The sequence below is a fragment of the Ambystoma mexicanum genome, chromosome 12 (genome assembly GCF_040938575.1).
Source record: "Ambystoma mexicanum isolate Mex_15411 chromosome 12, UKY_AmexF1_1, whole genome shotgun sequence".
In the NCBI taxonomy this organism is placed as follows: Eukaryota; Metazoa; Chordata; class Amphibia; order Caudata; family Ambystomatidae; genus Ambystoma; species Ambystoma mexicanum.
Window position 1 is genome coordinate 2,589,685 of NC_090936.1, and position 20,562 is coordinate 2,610,246.

At 43.8% G+C, this 20,562-nt stretch overlaps 1 protein-coding gene across 1 annotated transcript in view; it reads left to right on the top strand.

Annotated features, from left to right (window-relative positions):
- The window catches only part of DHTKD1 (dehydrogenase E1 and transketolase domain containing 1), a 141,517-nt gene that overhangs the window by 100,431 nt on the left and 20,524 nt on the right, over positions 1–20,562 (top strand). The window contains exons 10-12 of the mRNA XM_069627789.1: positions 1,150–1,289; positions 2,421–2,571; positions 12,029–12,135. Coding sequence (XP_069483890.1) covers positions 1,150–1,289; positions 2,421–2,571; positions 12,029–12,135 — 398 coding nt within the window. The remainder of the gene's footprint in view (positions 1–1,149; positions 1,290–2,420; positions 2,572–12,028; positions 12,136–20,562) is intronic.

A 20,562-nucleotide genomic window follows, 5' to 3' on the forward strand; every position in this document is an offset into this window, starting at 1 on the left:
GAAAAGGGATAGCTCCAAGACAGGATCTGTGTGATTTCCTCTCAGGAAAAGGAGTAGCTCCAGGATCTGTGTGATTTCCTTGCAGCTATTTCCTCAAAACCCATATGCTCCAAAAAATGTTTACCACATGTTACCGCAAAACATACTGGGGGATACCACCCACCAGCCCCCTCCCAAACGCCTCTACACCCCGCCTACCTTTCTAAATAGGTACACTCAAATCTCCCACCCCCATCTACATTTTGTGGTTCAAATATTTTCGCGCAAATGAGCTTTGAGGAAATGGGTAGTTAATGACTACATAAAGTAAATAATGTGTTCTCATTCAAAGGTGACTCTGTGGCACTAAATATGTACAAGGGACCACTCTCTAGTCTCTTTATGTTAATATAATTTTCTATGCATGCATTAAAAATAAGTTTAAAACGATTATACACTTAAATGCATTACATCTCCAGACCATGCCTTAAATACTTAAATAATGTCTCGATTTAATTTTTGGAAACAAAAGTACTTTCTCTACGGCTGAGAATAGGCATGCGAGAAAACAAACTCCATTTAAAGCTATCAACCTTATACACTTAACTCCCATGATCTAATTGCATGTGTTGGCCCAACATTGCCAAACCTGTGGGAGGCTGGGGAAAACACCTGTGTGGTTGGGTTAGCGTCCTGATGTCGTAGCTTTATAATAAGGTTACATGTTTTTCTATTTTTCCGCAACCCCGGGGTGCTGCTCTTTTTGCGCTTGGAGTTCAATTGGGAGAGCATCAACTAGATCGAAGAGAAAGGTCACAACAAACTTTATTGCTCTGGGTGTGATCTAGACTAAACACCTGTTAGGAGTCACAATTTGGGAAAATGGAGCCACCTGTAAACCAGTTCTTTATTATGTGCTGTAAAATTAATTTTTAAATGGCTAAGTGTGTGAAACTATTTAGTAATCGGTCACCTGTTAGTCTCCAGCCATTTCATTTCCATACCCTGTGTGTTCTAGATCCCATTCTGTTGTCCTCTTGTCATAACACACAAGAACATGTAATTAAATGTGTATGGAAAACAATTAACAATGCATTATAAATTGAATTAAATTACAAGTCGTTTGAAAATGCTCACTGAAGTCATGTTTCCTTCTTAAACCCGCCAAAGGATTCAACGTTCGTATAAGTGGACAGGATGTTGGTCGTGGAACCTTCAGCCAAAGGCATGCCATGGTCGTTTGTCAAGAGACCAGTGACACCTATGTTCCTTTAAACCATATCTCACCTGAGCAGGAGGGCTTCCTGGAGGTAAAAACCTGGTTGATAGTGTTATCATTTTCAGATCTAGATGTGCTGACCCACAGCATTGTATGTGATGTTTGTCCTGTGCATGGAAAAGGCGATTTCAGATTTTCCTACATAAATCCAGAGTGTACATACATGTTGTTAATGTGATACTGCAGCATATGACACACACACACACACACATATATACAACTGTGGATTCATCTTTCAGTTTATACCATTTTTTTAAAAAAGCCTAACATCAGAAGAGAACTACCTTCATACTATCTCAGTTTTTGATAAATACACCATGGTGTTTACCTTTACTTGATATGGAGTGGATTGGAATTGTTCCTATAGAATACTTTGGAGCCCATGAACTCGTAATCACTCCTTCAGCCTCTCTTGAAAGACTAACTGATTCTGTTGTTGCCTGAAATCTTCCATCATATCTAGTTCAGGGACCTTTCCTATACTTGTAGATAAGGGTGTCACAAGTGATTTTTGACAAGCTAAGCTCATTTCTCGAAAGAATTAGTAAACCGTTAGGAAGTTCCAAGCTTGCATGGTCCAGGAAGTGGTCACTACCCCAAGCTTGCCTGCTTGTCTCCTCTCAGCGAGAACTGTGGATCGTTGGTAAGGCCATGAACACATAATGCACATTTAGGCCCCATATTTTCATCAAGTGTTGCTGCAGTCTCTTTGAGTGGTCTCTAGCTGAGCCAGAATGCCAAGAAGAGTGTTGAATGGGGACATCTATTGCTATCAGCCGCTGAAATACTGACCTGTCAGCATACACTCGCTGTGATATAACGCATTCTGGTATGACATTTGACAACCCAAAAAGAAACGATATGCTCTACTCCAGGAGCTCCAGAAGATCTAATTCATCTCCTAACCTCTGGACCAGGGGAATCCTAACAAAAATAATAATACAAATTCCCAAGGTCAGACATCATTGTCCTCGTTGGCTTACTTTTGGCATCTGCGCTTTGGTAAGAGTCTGGTGTATCCAACTGGTTCCAATTCTATCTACCAAGAGCCTTATTTTAGCCCTGCAGTATCCTTCATTATTTCTTATTGTGGCACAGTCGAACACTGCAACTATGATGCTCTTTAATCTGCATATTCTTACTCTTATTTTTCCTGTGTTAGGTCAGCAACAGCGCGCTGTCGGAAGAGGCTGTTCTGGGCTTTGAGTATGGAGTGAGCATTGAAAGCCCCAAGCTACTTCCCATCTGGGAAGCTCAGTTTGGAGATTTTTTCAATGGTGCCCAGATTATATTTGACACTTTTATCTCTGGAGGTGAGTATCAGCTGAAAGTGGCATCAGAAAATATATACACAACCCTGATTTGCCTCATTGAAAATATGTATCTTTAAGGTGGAATTGCGGATGATTAAATAATATATATGTGGATACATATATGTGGTACTGAATAGTACCTAGTGTTGCCTGACACCTTAAATTGAACACCTTATTTTGTATTGTTTTTGTATACATTCTTCGGAACATTTGGTTTATATCTGATTTGCTGCAGTTCAGTGTTTTGAGCATACTTGTTCAAGAGGGTGTGAACTATGGTGAAGCAAATTATTGACTTTTATTACCTATCTGGAGTTGCTGACATTTCATTTTTCTATTTGGCAAAACGTTTATTTTGTAGTGACTGTGGGGGGCGGGGGAGGTTCACTCGCCTACTTTAACCCACATTTTACAAAAATCACAAATATAGATGTGGGACGGATTATTTGGTGCCCATAATTGTTCTGAAAAACAGAGACTAGCTGCCCTGCTCCTTAGGAACGTTCTCCTTGTCTGTTTTTCTAAATTCAGTTAGTGTTTGAGCAGTGCTCAAGTGTGTGGTAATTTCCAGGTGATTTTTATTGCACAACTAGCTGATATACCCGCCGTTGCCCAGGCTTTCATTCCCTCATAGGTATAGGTAACTCTGCATAATTTGGTGCAGATTGGTGAAACAGTGTGGAATGTATAAGGAACAATGCTTTGGGAAGCCACAAACCCACCAACACATTTTGACTTTTTTGCTGAAATCTGAGAAAAGGTGTGTAGGGTGTCCAAAATGTAGTTGGTAATGTCAGGAGGGTCCTAACAGGTGAATGTGAAACATTTGGTGCAGATTGGTGAAACGGTATGGAATTATGGAATTGTATAGGGAACATACATGAAGCCACAAACTCGCACATTTTCACTTATATCCCGTAAGGGTGAAACACGTTATTGTTTGTTTACTCTCCAGTTGCTCATCCACCGCTTTGAAAAATAAAGGATTTATGACAGAGATCCGTTTTTCATCTGGCTGATATTTTCTTGGAGAGGAGTGCCGCCGCAAAGCTGCAATCAGCTTTTTTCTTTGTTTTCGATATATATTATAGAAAATCAAAGTAACACATAGTTAACACCCAACAGGAAACCAAACCTTAGCTGTAGGGCACCAACAGGAAACAAACATTACTCTAGAGCAATGACTACAATAAGTGCAGCTCACTGGAACAGGCATTTGGAATAATGTTCTGTAACAAAAGAGGGCGCAGGTATTGAAAGAATGATGTCCATGAAGCCATTGTAATTCCGCTTTTACTCACCGGAACTGATGTGAGCCGGCACTGATCCTCTCCACTTCCAAACACTCCTGCAAGAGATGAGCTGCACTGTCAAGCCAAGCGGGCTGAAGCTGTCTGAGATGGACGGAACAGGCGTAGTCCACTTAGTCCACTTTCCCACAATCATTAGGTGTAGAGGCGAGAAGAGCTGGAACGGCAGCAGCATCAAAGTGAAAGCAGTGGGAACGGTGAAACATAAGGAATAATTAGTAGCTCTACTACCGTAGCATCCTCCCACTTCCCCCACAAATGCGCAGTCTCCTCACAGACCACCAAGGCGAATGGTCCAACAGTTAGTCACAGTGGTTAACACTGGGCTGGGAGGCAGAAACTGGAATGCAACAAGTTGGGTGAAGGAAGCGTCGGGGATGGGACACAGATGAGAAACATGGCAGACAAGATCTTTTCCTGGAATCATGGCTGGCCAATGAGATACTGATGACACTGTGAGGTGAACGGCATGGGCAGAGAGACCACTTTTGTGGTCTGCTATTGCTTACAGAGGTGGGCTGCGTTTTCTCATTTATAGCTGAGCTTGGGCAAGGAAACAAACAGATGTAACTCCTATAGTGTCTCCAGAGTGCAGAGACCTGTGAAGTCAGTTATTTGTAACAAGACCCGTGCCTATTCCGTGAAAACATTTATCTTGAAATGTTTTCGAAAAGCCTCAGCCTCCTCCCCTGTGCCTTCTACATTGTGAGATGGAGACCAGACATGCAGCAAATGAGCAGCATGAGAGCATACAAATCTCTGCAATGTGATGAATCCAATGGAGTCCTCACTGACCAACGATGACCTCCTCCCATGTGGCCAGCGGACGGCAGCTGCTAGGTGAGGCTGCCCCCGGGGGCTGCTATATTAGGTAGGATCACATGGGAAGAAACAACCTCTGGGGAGATGTCTTGGCTTCATTGGACGAGACATGGTATCCCCCATTTGCCCTTGTAGATAATACTCTCATACCCAATACCCTCATGGCCTACTGTCATATGGCCACACCTTCCTCTAGGAAGAATAGAGAATACCTTTCCCCGAGTCAGAGAGATCAAACTTCCAACTTTGGCCCACCTTGTGGATATTACAAGACCACCTTCTCCAGTTCCATTTTTCCATCATCCAAACTGATTTACGATTTAGAACTGTTGAAAGTGGCTATTCGAAAACTTTAAACAAACCATTAACAATGTACTACTTTTCCCAGAATCACCCGAACACTTGAACAAAGTAATGGAAATTCTGCATATAAAAATGCTTAGAACTTTCATTTATCACCCACAGACTGATGGTTTAGTCAAACGGTTCAACATGACTTTGAAACATATCTTCGAGAAACTGGTTGAAGATTACTGCAAAAACAGGGATGTCATGACACTGTGGGCCCTTTTTACCATGCGAAAGACCGCACAACCCACTACAGGGTTGTCTCCATTTAAACTCCTATATGGCAGAGAGCCACAAGATGTCCTTGACATGTTGCGGGAGACTTGGGAAGAGCAGGAAAAAGCCATCTTGCCCCTTTCCCAATAGCTGAACAATAAAAAGAACACATGGCCACTGTCGGAATAATATTTCATCAAGCTCACATGGTCAAAGCCCAAGAACAGCAGAAAAGCTACCATGATAGAAAGGTGTTACTTAGATCCTTTTCCATTGGACAAAGGGTTCTTGTTATCCTCCTTTCATCTGAGAATAAGATGTTGTCCAACTGGCATGGTCCCTATGAAATGAAACCAACAGGACCATATGATTATCGAGTATCACAACCTGACCGAAAAATCAAGACTCATTCATCACATAAGCCTCCTCAAGGAGTGGAGGGAAAGTCCTGTTGAAAATACCATAGTAGTGCTAACCAGTTTATTTTGCGAATCAAATAAGAATACCCATATTCATCCTCACCTACCTCAAAACTGGAAAGAAGATCTGTTGGACCTCCTGGAGCAATTCCCTGATGTCTTTAGAACTGAGCCAGGTTTGGTTAAAGGAGCATTTCATTATATCCGTACACCCTCAGGGAAAGTAGTCCATTTAAAACCCTGCCGGATACCCGAATCTAGAAAAGACATCATCATAGATGAGGTGGAAAACATGCTCAGAGCCGATATCCTCGAACCATCTCGGAGCCCTTGGTCCTCTCTGATAGTACTCGTTGCCAAGCCAGATCAATCGTGGAGGTTCTGCATTGTCTTTAGAAAGGTGAATGCGGTCTCCCAATTTGACAGATATTCTATGCCAATGATAGACTATCTGATTGGACGATTAGGAGCTGCCGGTTTCCTCTCCTCGATTGATCTGACGAAAGGATACTGGAAAGTCCGTGTTAATCTAGAGGACCAGGAGAAAACATCATTTTCCACCCCATAGGGCTTTTTTTAGTTCTAAGTATTATCCTTTGGACTACACAGGGCTCCGGCCACCTTTCAAAGGTTAATGGACCAAGTCCTCTGAGCTTATGCATCTTTCTGTGGGGCGTACGTTGATGATATTGCCATCCACAGTAGGTCCTAGGAAGAACACTTAAACCATATATACCTAGTTACCAAAGCATTAAGAAAAGCCAGGTCCACAGCAAATCCAAAGAAATGTCACTTAGCGCAATTAGCAGTCAAGTATCTTGTATTCATTGTTGGCAAAGGGCTAGTTCAACCCCAAGCTGAGAAGTAAAAGCATTCCAGTAAACCCCAATACCTAAAACAAAGAAAGACCTAAGAGCCTTTTTGAGTTTAGTAGGGTACTACAGACAAATCTTCCCCAGTTATTCATTGATCATGTCGTGCCTTACTGATAAATTCAAAAATGCAAAAATGAAAAGAAGACCAACTGTGTTTTGATAAGCTTTAGTACATTCTGTCTCGTGAACCTGTGTTGAAAGTGCTAGATTTCAACAGGGAATTTAGTCTACAGACAGAGGCTTCACACGTTGGCTTAGAGGCAGTTCTTTCACAAGATCATGTAAGTATTGGACACCCTCTCCTTTACATTAGTAGAAAACTGTTTCCACAGGAAAATAACTATGCCAATATTGAATTGGAAGCCTTGGCAATGAAGTGGGCAATAACCTACCTTAAATACTATCTCCCTGGTTGAAAAGTTAGATTGGTCAGACCACGCTCTGTTAACCCGGATGAGCCTCCGCAAAGACACCAATGCATGAATCATGATCGTGCGCTGGTTCTTAGACTTGCAGCCCTAGTGTTTTAAAGTAGGACACAGAAAAGGAAGAGAACAGGGCAATGTAGACTTCCTTTCCCGTTTTCCAATAGGTGCTGAGAGAACCAGCAGCATTAGGGGAAGGGTCAAATGGAGTCATCCCTGATCTCCCAGCAGTGACCTCCTCCCATGTGGCCAGTGGACGGCAGCTGCTACCTTATCCTGACCCTGGGGGCGGCTATACATGGGAGGAGACCACCTCCTGGGAGATGGCATGGCTTCATTGGATGAGACATGGTATTTCACATTTGCCCTTGAAGATAATCGTCTCATAGACAATACCCACATGGCCTATTGTCATACGGCCACACCTGCCCCTAGGGAGAATTGGAAAACCTTTTCCTGAGTCACAGAGGCCAAACTTCCAACTTTGGTCCACCTTGCAGAAATTACAAGACCGCCTTCTCCAGTTCTGTTTTTCGATCATCCAAAACTGATTTACCATTTAGAACTGTTGAAAGTGGTTATTCAAGAATTTTAAACCAACCATCAACAATGTACTTCTTTTCTCAGAATCACCCTGAATCGTACTGAAACGAGGAAGAGTGAACGAGCAGTGCAGAGCGGAAGAAGCCACAAGCCCAGCTAGCGCTCTAGTTCCCCGAAAACACCTGTGCCCGGGAAATGTAAAGAACAGAAGCAAACTGGTAGAAGCTGCTGTTGGTGAGAGAACGTTTCACCTCTTCGCAAGACTTGAGGATCTTCAAGGCACAGACATGTGCAGTGGAGCTGGGCGGCTCCCCATCCAGGAAGAAGTGAGAGACTGCGAGACCGGGATGCGCTGCAGAAATGCCAGGATCCCGTACCTTGCTTACCAGAGGCTGAAGCAAACCTGGCGTGCTGAAGAACAGCCACGGGAGATGGAAGAACAAAGGGAATGCAGACACAAGTGTAAAACAGAAGAAAGCTAACTGACTGATTGTAAAAAGGGAACACGAATTGCAATCGAGGCCCTTATCGGTTTATGAATGCATTGAATGCAAATATATGGTGACATTGAATCGAATAATATATCAATAGGATATATTCTCCAACCAAGTAAATGTACAATTGTGGAGGTGGAAAGAAATACAGAGTGAAAATAAGAAGCCCTAGCAGGAGGGTATATCAGGCAATCTTAAGTGTGTGAATACAAGAATCCCTGGCAGGAAGAGTATACAAGGCAATCGCAAGTGAGTGAATACAAGAAGCCCTGGCAGCAGAGTATACCAGACAATTGCACGTGTGTAGATACAAGAAATCATAAGAAGGAATATTAGAACTGTGTTGACCAAGACAAGAAGGGACACAATTCTGGCAGACGAGAAAAACAAGAATTCTGAAAGAAACTGAATTGCATGGATAAACTGCGTTGCATGTGGCAATGAAAGACACAAGGTACTGTTGTATAAAGAGCTATTTGCATTAAAGAGGAATCCAGGGAAAGGGAACCACCCTCTGAAACAAGGACTTCTTATCCTCAGAGAACTGTTTTTTTTTTTGTTGGAACTATTTATTCTTCCTTTCCGAACACATTTTCAAAAAAGCATCAAAAGTTAAGGCGCCATCCCTTTTTTACCTTATAGTTTAGTTTGTAGTGTGAGGGAGGGTCAGAACAGAAACTTTGGGCACAAGGACAGTTTTGATTTTGACATCTTGACACAGACAGATCCTTCGTTTTGGTAGGGGAATTCCTCTGAGGGCTGGGTCAGAGAAGCCTTTTCCTAACCCTTCTATTTTCAATAGGAAAAATCCAAAACATGTCTTCAAGTGGACAGTTAGTGGGTCTAATGTGGAGGTAATACTTGAGTATAAGTACCTAGGCCAAGTGGTCATCGACTCTAAAAATGAAGGCCCTTATATTATTGATTTATGGCATAAAATTGAAGCCCTAGCAAAAATTCTTCAAGTGACATATGGGCAATTCTCCTATATCGCTGTGGTAAAGTTTTATAATAGTAATGTGGTACCTGTGATGACATATGGAGCCCACACTAAGTTGCCTGAGAACCAGCCTGACTGGAATTTGCTTGAGGGTTATTTTTGGAAAGCTCTATGATCCTGAGATCCTTTCCAATACAAATTGCGAGGTTTGACCTAAGACTATCACTAAAGGCAATAGTTAACTGGAACGCCCTGATGTTATACACTAAATGTAAATCTAAAGATTGCTACCCGGTTTCTTTGCTGACTGCTATTGAATCTGGGATGAATCAAAGTAAACCATTGGCAGCTTGGAGCCACACATGTTGTGAGATAATGAGAACTACTGATATAAATGTAGATTTGCTAATAACAAATCCTGTAAAAGCAAAATTGAAATGGTGGCAATGCGACTGGATGAATACCAATGAAGAGTGCCTTAAGTATAAGCTATTCACTTCTGGACATTTTGCTGTCACAAAAAACAAAACACTATTCCTTTTTATATTTGACGAAATATCCGGATCAGGCGTTTAGAGCAGATATCCTGAGACCCGGGTTCGATCTGTGGCCAATTTCCGGATCAGGCGTTTAGAGCAGATATCCTAAGACTCGGGTTCGATCTGTGGCTTAATAAGTCTTTGTTAGCCTCGTGATCGAAAACAACTATAGATCCCTCATGCAGATTTTGTAATGGAGCAGAACATGGAGAAACAACTATTGGTGGAATGTGAAGTCCTTAAAGCTCTGAGATGTGAATATTTTTATAAATTCCTGTGTGATTTTTGGATATTACCACAGAACGATATGTGGGACATTATTTGCAATGCACAGAAGCTATCACTGAGCTTAGCTACAGTAAGGTATCTAAGGAAATTGGATTTATTAATACATTAGATATAGAAATGTCACCTTACTGATGAATGATAAGTTACATTCTTATAACTAAGCGTTTAAGATAAAGCGCTTTTCATTTGCATCATATTAGCGGAATTGAGAAATCAAATGATTGTCATGCTATGGTGTGGAACATATTTTCCCATCATGTTTTATAGTTTTTTGCTCACTCAAGCAATTTAGAAATTAAAGTTTTAAAGCTGTTTTGAAAAAATTGCTGTAATACAACAACAAAAAAAGTCTTTAACCAAAAACATGGCAAACTTGTGTCCGAGTTTCATTCCTGACTCCTCGCAGTAGTTTGCAAGGACAGCTCAGTTAAATTTGGGCTTTAGTTAGCAACTAATTGAGTTCTCATGAAGCTATTGGGACATGTTCCAACCTGTCTACTTGCAGAGGAAAGCCATTCTAAGCAGCCAAATCGTTTTCCATTCTTCTGGTAAAGCTTAATGGTCATTATTCGAAGAATCGTGTAATGTTATCATTTGAATCAAACAATTTGGAATTCATCAACTTCTAAACATTAGAAGCAAAGTGTCCTGAAGAGGAATAGATCTTTAGGACTACTTTAAATTTTCAGCAAAAAGTGAAAGGCAGGCCATCCTACAAAGACCTATATAAAGCTTGAATAAGAATATTACAGCACGATAATTAATCTGGCGGGAGATTACATTGGCTACATATTTGTTTGAAAGGCATTATCTTGACAGTTATTTACATGGTAAATACCTGAACCGTATATGTTCCAATATTCTAGGTTCCTTTATATTATTTTAATTTGAATAGATCACCTATAGAAAGTGAACCAAGGTATTCTAGTAGCAATATTTGCAGGGCGTAGAACTATATCGTTTCTCATGCTCAGTAGAGAAGGAACAGGGAGGGGCTGCTTGGCCCCAGTTCCGACTTACGTTAGTGGAAGGGAACTGGTAATTTCTTGGGTCGGGGGAGGGGAGTCGGCAAAGTGTGCTGAAAAAAGGTAGGTAGGGATGTAAAGGTAAAGCGGGTATTACGGATGCAGGGACAAGAGATCTGTGTGATCACTGCGCCTCGCTGCTTTGGAAGTCAGCATTTCTTCTGTTGGGATTTTCGGCGCCACAGTGATCACATAGATCTGTTTACTGTATGAATTCTAGCAGTAGGGCAGCATTTACAACCGTTGCCATCAGTCACATCTGGTTAGATCGACAGGCAAGGTATACCGAGGAGACATATGGCAAGTGTCTCTGATCATTTGGGGCTCTGACGTGGATGCATGCTTGACCTGGAATTGTGTGCATTGAATATTGGAGATTTCCCTCCATGCTCGAAACATGAATACTTAACTTGCTGAAACCCGGGGTGGGGGCGGGGGGCACCTTGATTAAATGGTGCACATCAAGGGGAATTTATCTACGTTTTAAACTGTCATTCTGGGATGAGCAATGCACAAATGAGGATCACCTGGGTAAATCTGTGATGCTTCTCTAAATGTTTGAAGAGCGAGACCGTAGTGCCACTGCTCTAGTTTGTACATGTAAAGGTTGACGTATAATCAGGACTGACTTCCTGGGCCATTGAGGAATGATTTTACATTTTTATTTTGCTTTACTGTTATAAAAATATCTAATTGTATGAAGCTAGTTTTATGGATTGTTTTGACCAAAAATAAACTTTGTTGTTCTTATCTGATGTATGGACAGGTTTTTTTGCTTGGTTCCAGATATTTCCAAATCAAAGTTGGCATCGCATTCAGCCAACAACATGTAAACCTTTAATTGATTAAATAAAATTCTAGATCTCAAAAGGGAGAGGGTTTGAAACTGGAATAATATCAACTGCTCGCACTTTGTTTCATCTCGACTCCACTGATGGTCCGGTAAAACATTGTTTGCTTGGAAGCTTAGGGTTCACCTAGCATGCTTTTCCCAGCTCGTCTCCACTCACTGTAATGTCATCGTGCAATCAAATCGAGAGTCCTTGACCCTCAACAAGGTTAAACATGATCACGATAGAAGAATACGCTGCAGATTTCAACTTTTGTAATGTCCATTGGACAAAACAAAGCTAAAATCCCCCTTCCTGTAATGGATCCTTTGGTGACACTGGCTCAGTTTTTGTACAAGGGTTTATTTCACTTTATTTTGCAGGTGAGGCCAAGTGGCTGCTTCAGAGTGGGCTGACGATCCTCCTTCCTCATGGCTATGATGGTGCGGGTCCGGAACACTCTTCTTGCAGGATTGAACGCTTCTTACAGGTACTGAGACTTGGGTCGCTTTCATTCAAAGTACTTTCATTTCTGATAGCTGAACATAATGGTTACAATAAAATACAAATCTTCCATGAAAGATGATTGGGTTTTTTGTTTTTTTCTTGAGTCAGACCTTACTGGTTTCCCCAAAAACATTGGCAGCATTACTTTCAAAATTTAAATTGCAAGATATAGAAAAAATAGTTAAAAATAAATAGAATTGTACTTGTATTTCTAAACACCTGAAACGAGCGACTTTGTTATATAATTACATTTTTATTATAACAGTTTCATTCAAACTTAACACCCTTCATCCTTTTTGGCCTCATGTAGCACCATCATCGCATTGACACCTGCGACATCTGCTGCCCGACACCTAGCGGAGAAGAGTGCCATCAAAATAGACTCTTTGACGCTGCCCTGTCATGCACCTGCTTGCATAGGGTCAAGCAGAGTAAGTGTCCACACTTACTGAATTTGGCAGGTCACAACAGTTATACCGCTTTGCAGGACAGTGGAGGCTGGATATGGGCTGAAAGTCCAAGGGTCCTTTTTGCTGACGGTTTTGTCAGCAGAGGAGTTTACTCTTGGGTCTTGGCTGTGGATGAACTAACTGTTAGATGCAGGCCTCTGACCTTTCTAATTTCAGTGAGACCCCCGGGAGGGGAAATTCCTCAAGTGATCCAGAGCAGTGACAACTATTCAGCTCCTGACTAAGGCCCACTGTAGGCCTTGATTGACCATCACTTCAAATAATGTATCTGCTTTTATGGTAGCTTGGTCGAGCACAAAGCTTTTTTCCTGGAGAGTAAAAATATCAAAGATAAGATTAGTAGAATTCAGTGAGGTTAAAAATAAAATAATGGCAGCTCCGCCAAGCCTAAGTTAAAAGTATAATGAAAACAACTCTCCTAAATATGAATTGTTCACCCCCTGCCTGTTGCCAGTGACCCCCATCCAGTTCACCACCTGATGAAAACTTGAGGCCTCACATATAAGTCGTTTAATACCATGAAGTCCTCACACCTGTCAAAGTCCACATATCGGAGGGGGGTGGTGGGAACGCTCATCCAAAGACTAGCATTGACCAGACTGAAAATGCATAAGTGCAAAGAAGGAAAGGGCCACGAATGGAAAAGGCATAAGTGCAAAGAAGGAAAGGGCCACGAATGGAAAAGGCATAAGTGCAAAGAGGGAAACGGCCACTAATGGAAAATGCAGAAGTGTATAGAAGGAAAGGGCCACTAATGGAAAATGCAGAAGTGCAAACAAGGAAAGGGCCACTAATGGAAAATGCAGGGGCCACTAATGGAAAATGCAGAAGTGCAAAGAAGGAAAGGGCCACGAATGGAAAATGCATAAGTGCAAAGAAAGAAAGGGCCACTAATGGAAAATGCAGTAGTGCAAAGAAGGAAAGGGCCACTTATGGAACATGCAGAAGTGTAAAGAAGAAAAGGGCCACTAATAGAAAATGCAGAAGTGCAAAGAAGGAAAGGGCCACTAATGGATCTTTTTCACATATACACCAGGGACACCCGACCTTCAATCACAATAGCACGATCGCTAATCACCCTCCAAAAGAACAGAAGTGTTTACTTTTCAAACAATATCTCCTTTGTGCCTGCCCGTCAGTGACCGCCCCAGAACTCGTAGCCCTATGCATCTGAATCCATGGGTTGATGAAAATTGAGTCACATGATCTCCATGTCCAAAGATTTTCCGACTCTCCTGTCCCAGGCTCATCTTATTTGAACAGCCTCCCTATCTATGCCAGTGTTACTTTTATTGTGTGTGTGTGTGTGTGTGTGTGTGTGTGTGTGTGTGTGTGTGTGTGTGTGTGTGTGTGTGTGTGTGTGTGTGTGTGTGTGTGTGTGTGTGTGTGTGTGTGTGTGTGTGTGTGTGTGTGTGTGTGTGTGTGTGTGTGTGTGTGTGTGTGTGTGTGTGTGTGTGTGTGTGTGTGTGTGTGTGTGTGTGTGTGTGTGTGTGTGTGTGTGTGTGTGTGTGTGTGTGTGTGTGTGTGTGTGTGTGTGTGTGTGTGTGTGTGTGTGTGTGTGTGTGTGTGTGTGTGTGTGTGTGTGTGTGTGTGTGTGTGTGTGTGTGTGTGTGTGTGTGTGTGTGTGTGTGTGTGTGTGTGTGTGTGTGTGTGTGTGTGTTGGTCTTCCTTACCCAACTCTCCAGTTCTATAAAAAATGCATATCGAAACTAAATCTGGGTTTCACCAAAAACCAAAATGTTATAAGCCAATGAAAATAAATGCACGCAGGCAGGAATGAGAGAAACACAGACAAAAGTACAACACTCTGGTAAATGGTAAAAGCAGCAAAAACAGTTGTAACTGGGAAAAGTCCACAATTGTCTTTTGAATGCCGCCAAAACTGATAAAGCTCCACTTTTCTGACGGCACCCTCCCAATTATGACCTTTACTAGGGTTACTCTGAGGTGGTGGTGCCACTGCCGAGAAAGTCTTTAGTTATAGCTGAAAATGCCATGGTCGAGGCATAGGTCTAGGTCCCTTTGTCTTGGTTGGTGCTTCGCTGGATGTAGATCAGCTTTAGTAGTCTGTTAGTGTCACTCTGCAGAGCACAGTTGCACCAGGAACCTGAAGACCGGGCCAGGCCTTGTGATCCATGTCACTGGACGGGAAAGATCCTGGAGGCTTAATCCTGTCGCTAGCTTGGTAATAACTGCACCTGGTGGCCCTGCTTCTCAGAAACTCCTCAGGCCAAAGTGCTTATTTGTTAAACGAGTCTTCACGAGACCGTGGGTTACCTTTTCTTCCTGTAGACCGTGGAGTTGAGGTTGCCAGTATGTCGATGTATCTATAGCCGATGAATGGGTAGCGCGAGAAATTAGCCCAATCCCCTCCTGACTTTATAAGACAGGACGGCACTGAACCAACTCCCAACGCCACGGGTGGCACTTCTCAGAATTTGCGTGACGTCGGGACAGTGTTTCCACTGGCTGAGAAGGCTTGATGAAGACACCGATGATAACGGAGCTGAACACAGGAACTTCCAAGAAGGCAGTAAGGCACAGGTACCGGCAGGGCACAAGACAGACAAAGGAGAACAGACTGCAAGGAAAAGCAGTATAGACAGGGGAATCCCCACTTCCTAGCAGATAAGAAGAAACTAGGAACCCGGACAGGACCTCCCCTACCCTAAACCAGGGACAGGCAAGGAACCAGCAATACAGGGAAGAAAGGGTAAGGAGGACCAAGGAGCAAGAAGGGAATAAGGAGATGAGGCAGGGCTAGGCAGAATAAGGCAGAACAGGGAACTGGAGGGCTGGGACATGAGCGCCAGGACTCCAGCAGCGCATACACAGTAACAACCGCGTTGAGACGCGTTGTCCCTGCGTATGCGGTACCTTTTTAAGGTCCGGGGTGAAAGCGAGGCTTGGAACGCATGTTCCGATGCTGCGCATGCGCGGGACGTCGAATACTGACGATCCGCGCATGCGCAGATCCTCGCAAGATGGCGGCGTCCACGGAGCGTGAGGAGAGACGCCACTGCGGGTACAGTCTCCATGAAGGAGGAGACCGCTGCGGCCGTGGACCAGGGACCCCAGGAAAGGTAAGTGACGCCCGCGAGCGAGCGCGCGGCGTGACATTATTTAAGATGGATAATAAGGCTGGTCCTTTGGTTTAAGAGACTGCTACAGTCTTCTGTGTTCCATGAAGGCCTGTCTGTGTCTGAGTGGTGTGTGATGAATCTGATGGACTCATCACTGATTCCCCAGCAGTGACCTCCTCTCAGGAGGCCAGGGGACGGCAGCACCTACCTGATCTGACCCTGGGTATGGTTATATGGAGGAGGATCACATGGGAGGGAACCACTACCAGGAGAAGATTGATAAGACGTCATATTCCTCCCTTTTTCCTAACAAAGACTCTAACACCAAAGTTCTTGAGCGCTTGTGGTCACCCCACAAATCCTCCTTATTGTGAAAATCAGAACTCCTTCCTTTATGTCACTCTACACGAAACCCCATGTATACCTCAAACACTCGCAGCAAACATAAAACATCTTCTGTTTCCGACATTTCCTTATGTGAAGTTTTTGAACATGATCGTTTTGGAAACCCAATTGCATCTATGGACTTCAGCTCCCATAAGGCCTCAAGTACTGACACGAAAAAGAGGAGAGAAGAGTTCATGCAAACTAATAAAGGACTAACATGACACTAGTTGTTTCATTCAAACTAAAGTGCCCAGTACATTTAAAAATGGCAACCGCAGTATCCAAAGCAGCAGTACGTGCGAGAACCGTGGAAGTGGAGACGGGCACATTTATGCAGCAGCTTGCAAACGTGAGTTACAGACACCAGCGGCAGGCACAGCAGAGCTCCTCTAAGTACAATTGTAGCAGGAAACCGCGTTCTCCAGTCTAGGCCAGCAAGTGACTGTGGAGCTGCAGGAAACGCTGACGAGACATCCTCATTGTGTGAGAAGCCAATCCAGGAGGAAGCTTCACCGCAGAGAGACGCCATAAGTTGGAGATGCCACAAACTACCAGTGAGTTGGCCCAGAGCCATTTGGGACGCAAGGGCGTACCGACAGACAATCAAGTGAATGAATCATGTGAGATATGTATTTTGGACAATACTCAAAGGCGATTTAAACACAGACAAAATGTAATGCTAAGTCAGTGTTTAAGAGAAAGACGTTTTGAATACCGACAAGAAAAAAAGTGCAGCAATGAAATCTGAGCAAATATATATGCATCAGATGTCACTGTGGGGGAGAGCTGAAACAAGTACTACCCAAAGTAAAGACATTGAACAGAACAAAGCAGATGCTAATGTGATATATTGAAAGTAATAGTGAAACCAATAAAGACGTGCTGGTAAAAGAGAAAGCACCAGGCAGCTAACATTTGGGGAAAGATACCTGGCAGGAGAGTACACCCAGGGATCTGTAATACCCCAGAGGAAGGAGGGTTTCTGGCAGAGGAGTACACCAGGCAATCCATTGAAGTTGTAAAAAGACTTTAACTTGTGGCAAGGTTCCTAGCAGGGGAGTATACCAGGGGATCTGGGAAGGCCATCAAAAGAAGACCTGGCAGTCAAATATACCAGGCATTTGAAACCATATAACGAACTCTAACATTCTGGGAAGATAATGGGCAGGGAATTATACCAGGGAATCTGAAAAGCCCCATGAAAGGATTCCTGGCAAAGCAGTACACCAGGCAATCCACCAAAGAAAAAATGCACACAATAAGTCCTTACAGCCGAATCTACCAGGTGATTTCAAAACTGTGGGAAGATGCCTGGCAGGGTGCAAGTACACCAGGGCTCAGAAGCACCCATAGGAGGATCCTGGCAGAGGAGTATGCCAGGCAAGCCACCAGAGTTGTAAAGAAAAGCTTAACAGTGATACAAAATACCTGGCAAGGAAGTGTACCAGGGAATCTGAAAAGTGCACTGAAGAAATTGTTGTTCAAGAGAAATACTTTTGTTACAAAGACAGTGTTGGCTGTAACGGAGAATATTGTGTGAACAAGAACTTTCTAAATCCACTGTAAAAGCCCCAAGGAATTGTTGGATTAAGAGAGACTCTCGTGATACAAAGAAACTGTTGTTTAAAAGACACTTTGGCGATCCTACTAAAAATCCAGGGGAGAGGAACCATCCTCCTCACAGGTGTCACTAATTCCTCTGCACATATCTCGATTGTAGGTCCCTGGTCCAGAAAAGGATTCAGAATGGTCCTCTGCTTTGAGCTCGCAGAAGCTGTGTTACATAAAGGGAATAGTTATGGAATATCTTAGCCCCTGTTCGTTCTCTCGGGTCCCTAAACGAGGCATGGGAGGGTAGGTTGAGAAATCGACACTCCCAATCCATGTCCACTCGCACCGCTCCGTCATGCTCTGGGCTCGGAGCCACAGCAGCAGGTGCACAGACGGGAACTGTATGGCCCAGGCACATAACGTTTGGACTGGCGTGACATGGAGCAGGGAACTGAATGTTAAGGCTTGTTTCTTGGTTCCCTTTCCAATGCCATGCTACCACAATCCCTTGCAAAACTATATGAAAAGCTTACAAGCATATTTCTTTATTTGACTCGCTGTCAGTAAAAACAAAACTGTACCGAAAAATAAAAACAAGCAATGCATGTACGATGATGAGGATTTCTTCGAGCAACTTGAGTGAGGTCCTGTTTCCACCCTCTTGCCCATCTGTTGTTTTCCTGCACATGTGGAGTTTGTGCCTGGCTTCTGACCATTCAATTAGGTAGGTACACTTTCTGTGCATTACTGCACCTCCAGGGGAATTATTGAACCTGAAAAATCTAAATTGGAAAAAAAAGAGAAGGAAAGAAAAATGAAATTTGCATAAAATTGTTGGAAAGGACTGTTTTATTTGGCATTTTTATCGTGCTGCCATTTTTTTGAGCTTTTTAATACCTGGGACTGCCTTGCTATTTTGAAAGCACACGTTTCTCCCACTATTGCCTGCTTATTTGACTGTTTTTTGGCCCTTCCAAGATGGCCGCCGTGGTTTTCTTTGTTGTGTAGGCAAGTTGTGCTGAACCACCTCTCCCTGTGCTGCACTCCCATTGGTTGCTGAGTGTTTTCTTCCATCCAATCAGGGACTGGCAGGCTTTAGCCGGCCCTCTCAGCAAAGGCCCACTTCTAAGGCCCCTGTCAGCTCCCTGTCCGCTTACGGAATGCTAATTGGGGTCCTTCCTGCACCTTAACCACAATGCTGCTGCCACCTCACTCCTCTAAGAAATCCAGACTGTCTTGACTTTGCCTCCTCCAGAACTAAGGGTTAGTTCCCTCTTTATGGACTCACACCGACCACCTTTGACTATCACTGTTCTTTCTGCTTGTTACTCCCATTGTCATGTGAATCAACCTCTATACCCGAATAGTTTGTTCCACTCTCTTCCTCACCTGAAGAAAGTGTAGCGGATGTCTTCGTCTTCTTCTTATCTCTCACTGTTGATTTCTTTTTATGCAGGTATGGCCGACCGCGGAACAAAGCCACACTGGTTGCCGGAGAAATATCCGGAAACCAGAGGCCCCGGATCCGCAGCCGCCAGAAGGGGAAAAAGCCGCAAGGGCAAAAAACCCTGGAGAATACTGATCTGTCGGTAAATGTCTTCCGGAGACTAAGGTAAGCAATGAATCCAGGTACAGTACTGCTCCACTCCATTACGGAAAAAGGAAATTAAATCGAGGGGAGAGAAGGTAACCCAGGTAAGTGGAGAGAGAACGGGGAAGCCAGGACACAGGACCCGAGGCACGGCAGGGAGACGCCGAGGGCCAGGGAAGCCACGAAGACGAAAGAAGGCACAGAAAAGGGGAAAGGCGACAACGCCAGATAGGAGGGTGGTAAGCCAAGGAGAAAACTCACGGAAGCGCTGGCAACGAAGGAGAAACAAACCAGTTGCAACTCGACCGCCGCCGGTCGGGAGTGAAGAAAAGCCGGCGGCGGCCATGACAGAAGGAAAAACTAGACCGCTGAAAACACTGTGGCGCAACGTAGTGGAGCAATTCAATGGCGGTTGCGTCTCCATAGGTCCCATACCCTTAATTAGAAGGGGCGCATGACAGTATGCCCCCCCCCCCACCCAGTGCGGGTGAAACCCGATTTACCCGGATGGGTCCGGTAGAACCTTCTCAACAAACGTGGAGCTTGGACATGTGAACTGGGTTCCCAAGAGTCTTCCGACGAAGGATAACCTTTCCAGGAAATAAGGAATTCCAATCTCCCTCTGTGGTAACGTGAGTCTTTGATCTTTTCCACCTCATATTCTTCTTCAGCAGTGTCCTCCACTCCCTTGCGCCGAGGTACAGGGGTAGTGGGAATGTCAGCCGGGGCTGGACGCAACAAGGAGGAGTGAAAGACAGGATGTATCTTACTCATGTTCTTGGGTAGACGGAGGCGAAAGGCTACCGGATTGATGCGAGATACCACAGAAAAAGGGCCTATAAACCTAGGAGATAACTTGGAAGGGCGTATCCATCGAGGTAGGTATTTGGTGGATAACCAAACTCTGGAGCCCGGTCCAAAAGATGGGACTTCCGTTCTTTTTTGATCCGTCCATCTCTTGTAACTCGAACGAGCCTCAACCAATGCCTGTTCAGCTATCTTGTGGGCCTCCTGGATTTACAATAAACGAGCCTCAATGGAGGGGCACACGGCATTGGAGGATGATATTGGTAGGATACCCTTGGGGTGTTGCCCATAGGTACAAAAGAAAGCACTGCGACAAAGAGCGGAATGTGTGGAATTGTTATAGGCATATTCGGCAAAGGGTAGTAAATCATACCAGTCATCTTGGGCATTGTTGACATAGCATCGAAGGTATTGTTCAAGAGTTCCATTGAGTCTTTCAGTTTGACCATTAGTCTGTGGGTGGAAGCCTGATGAGAGGGCCCGAGTGATACCTAACTGAAGACATAAGGCTTTCCAGAATT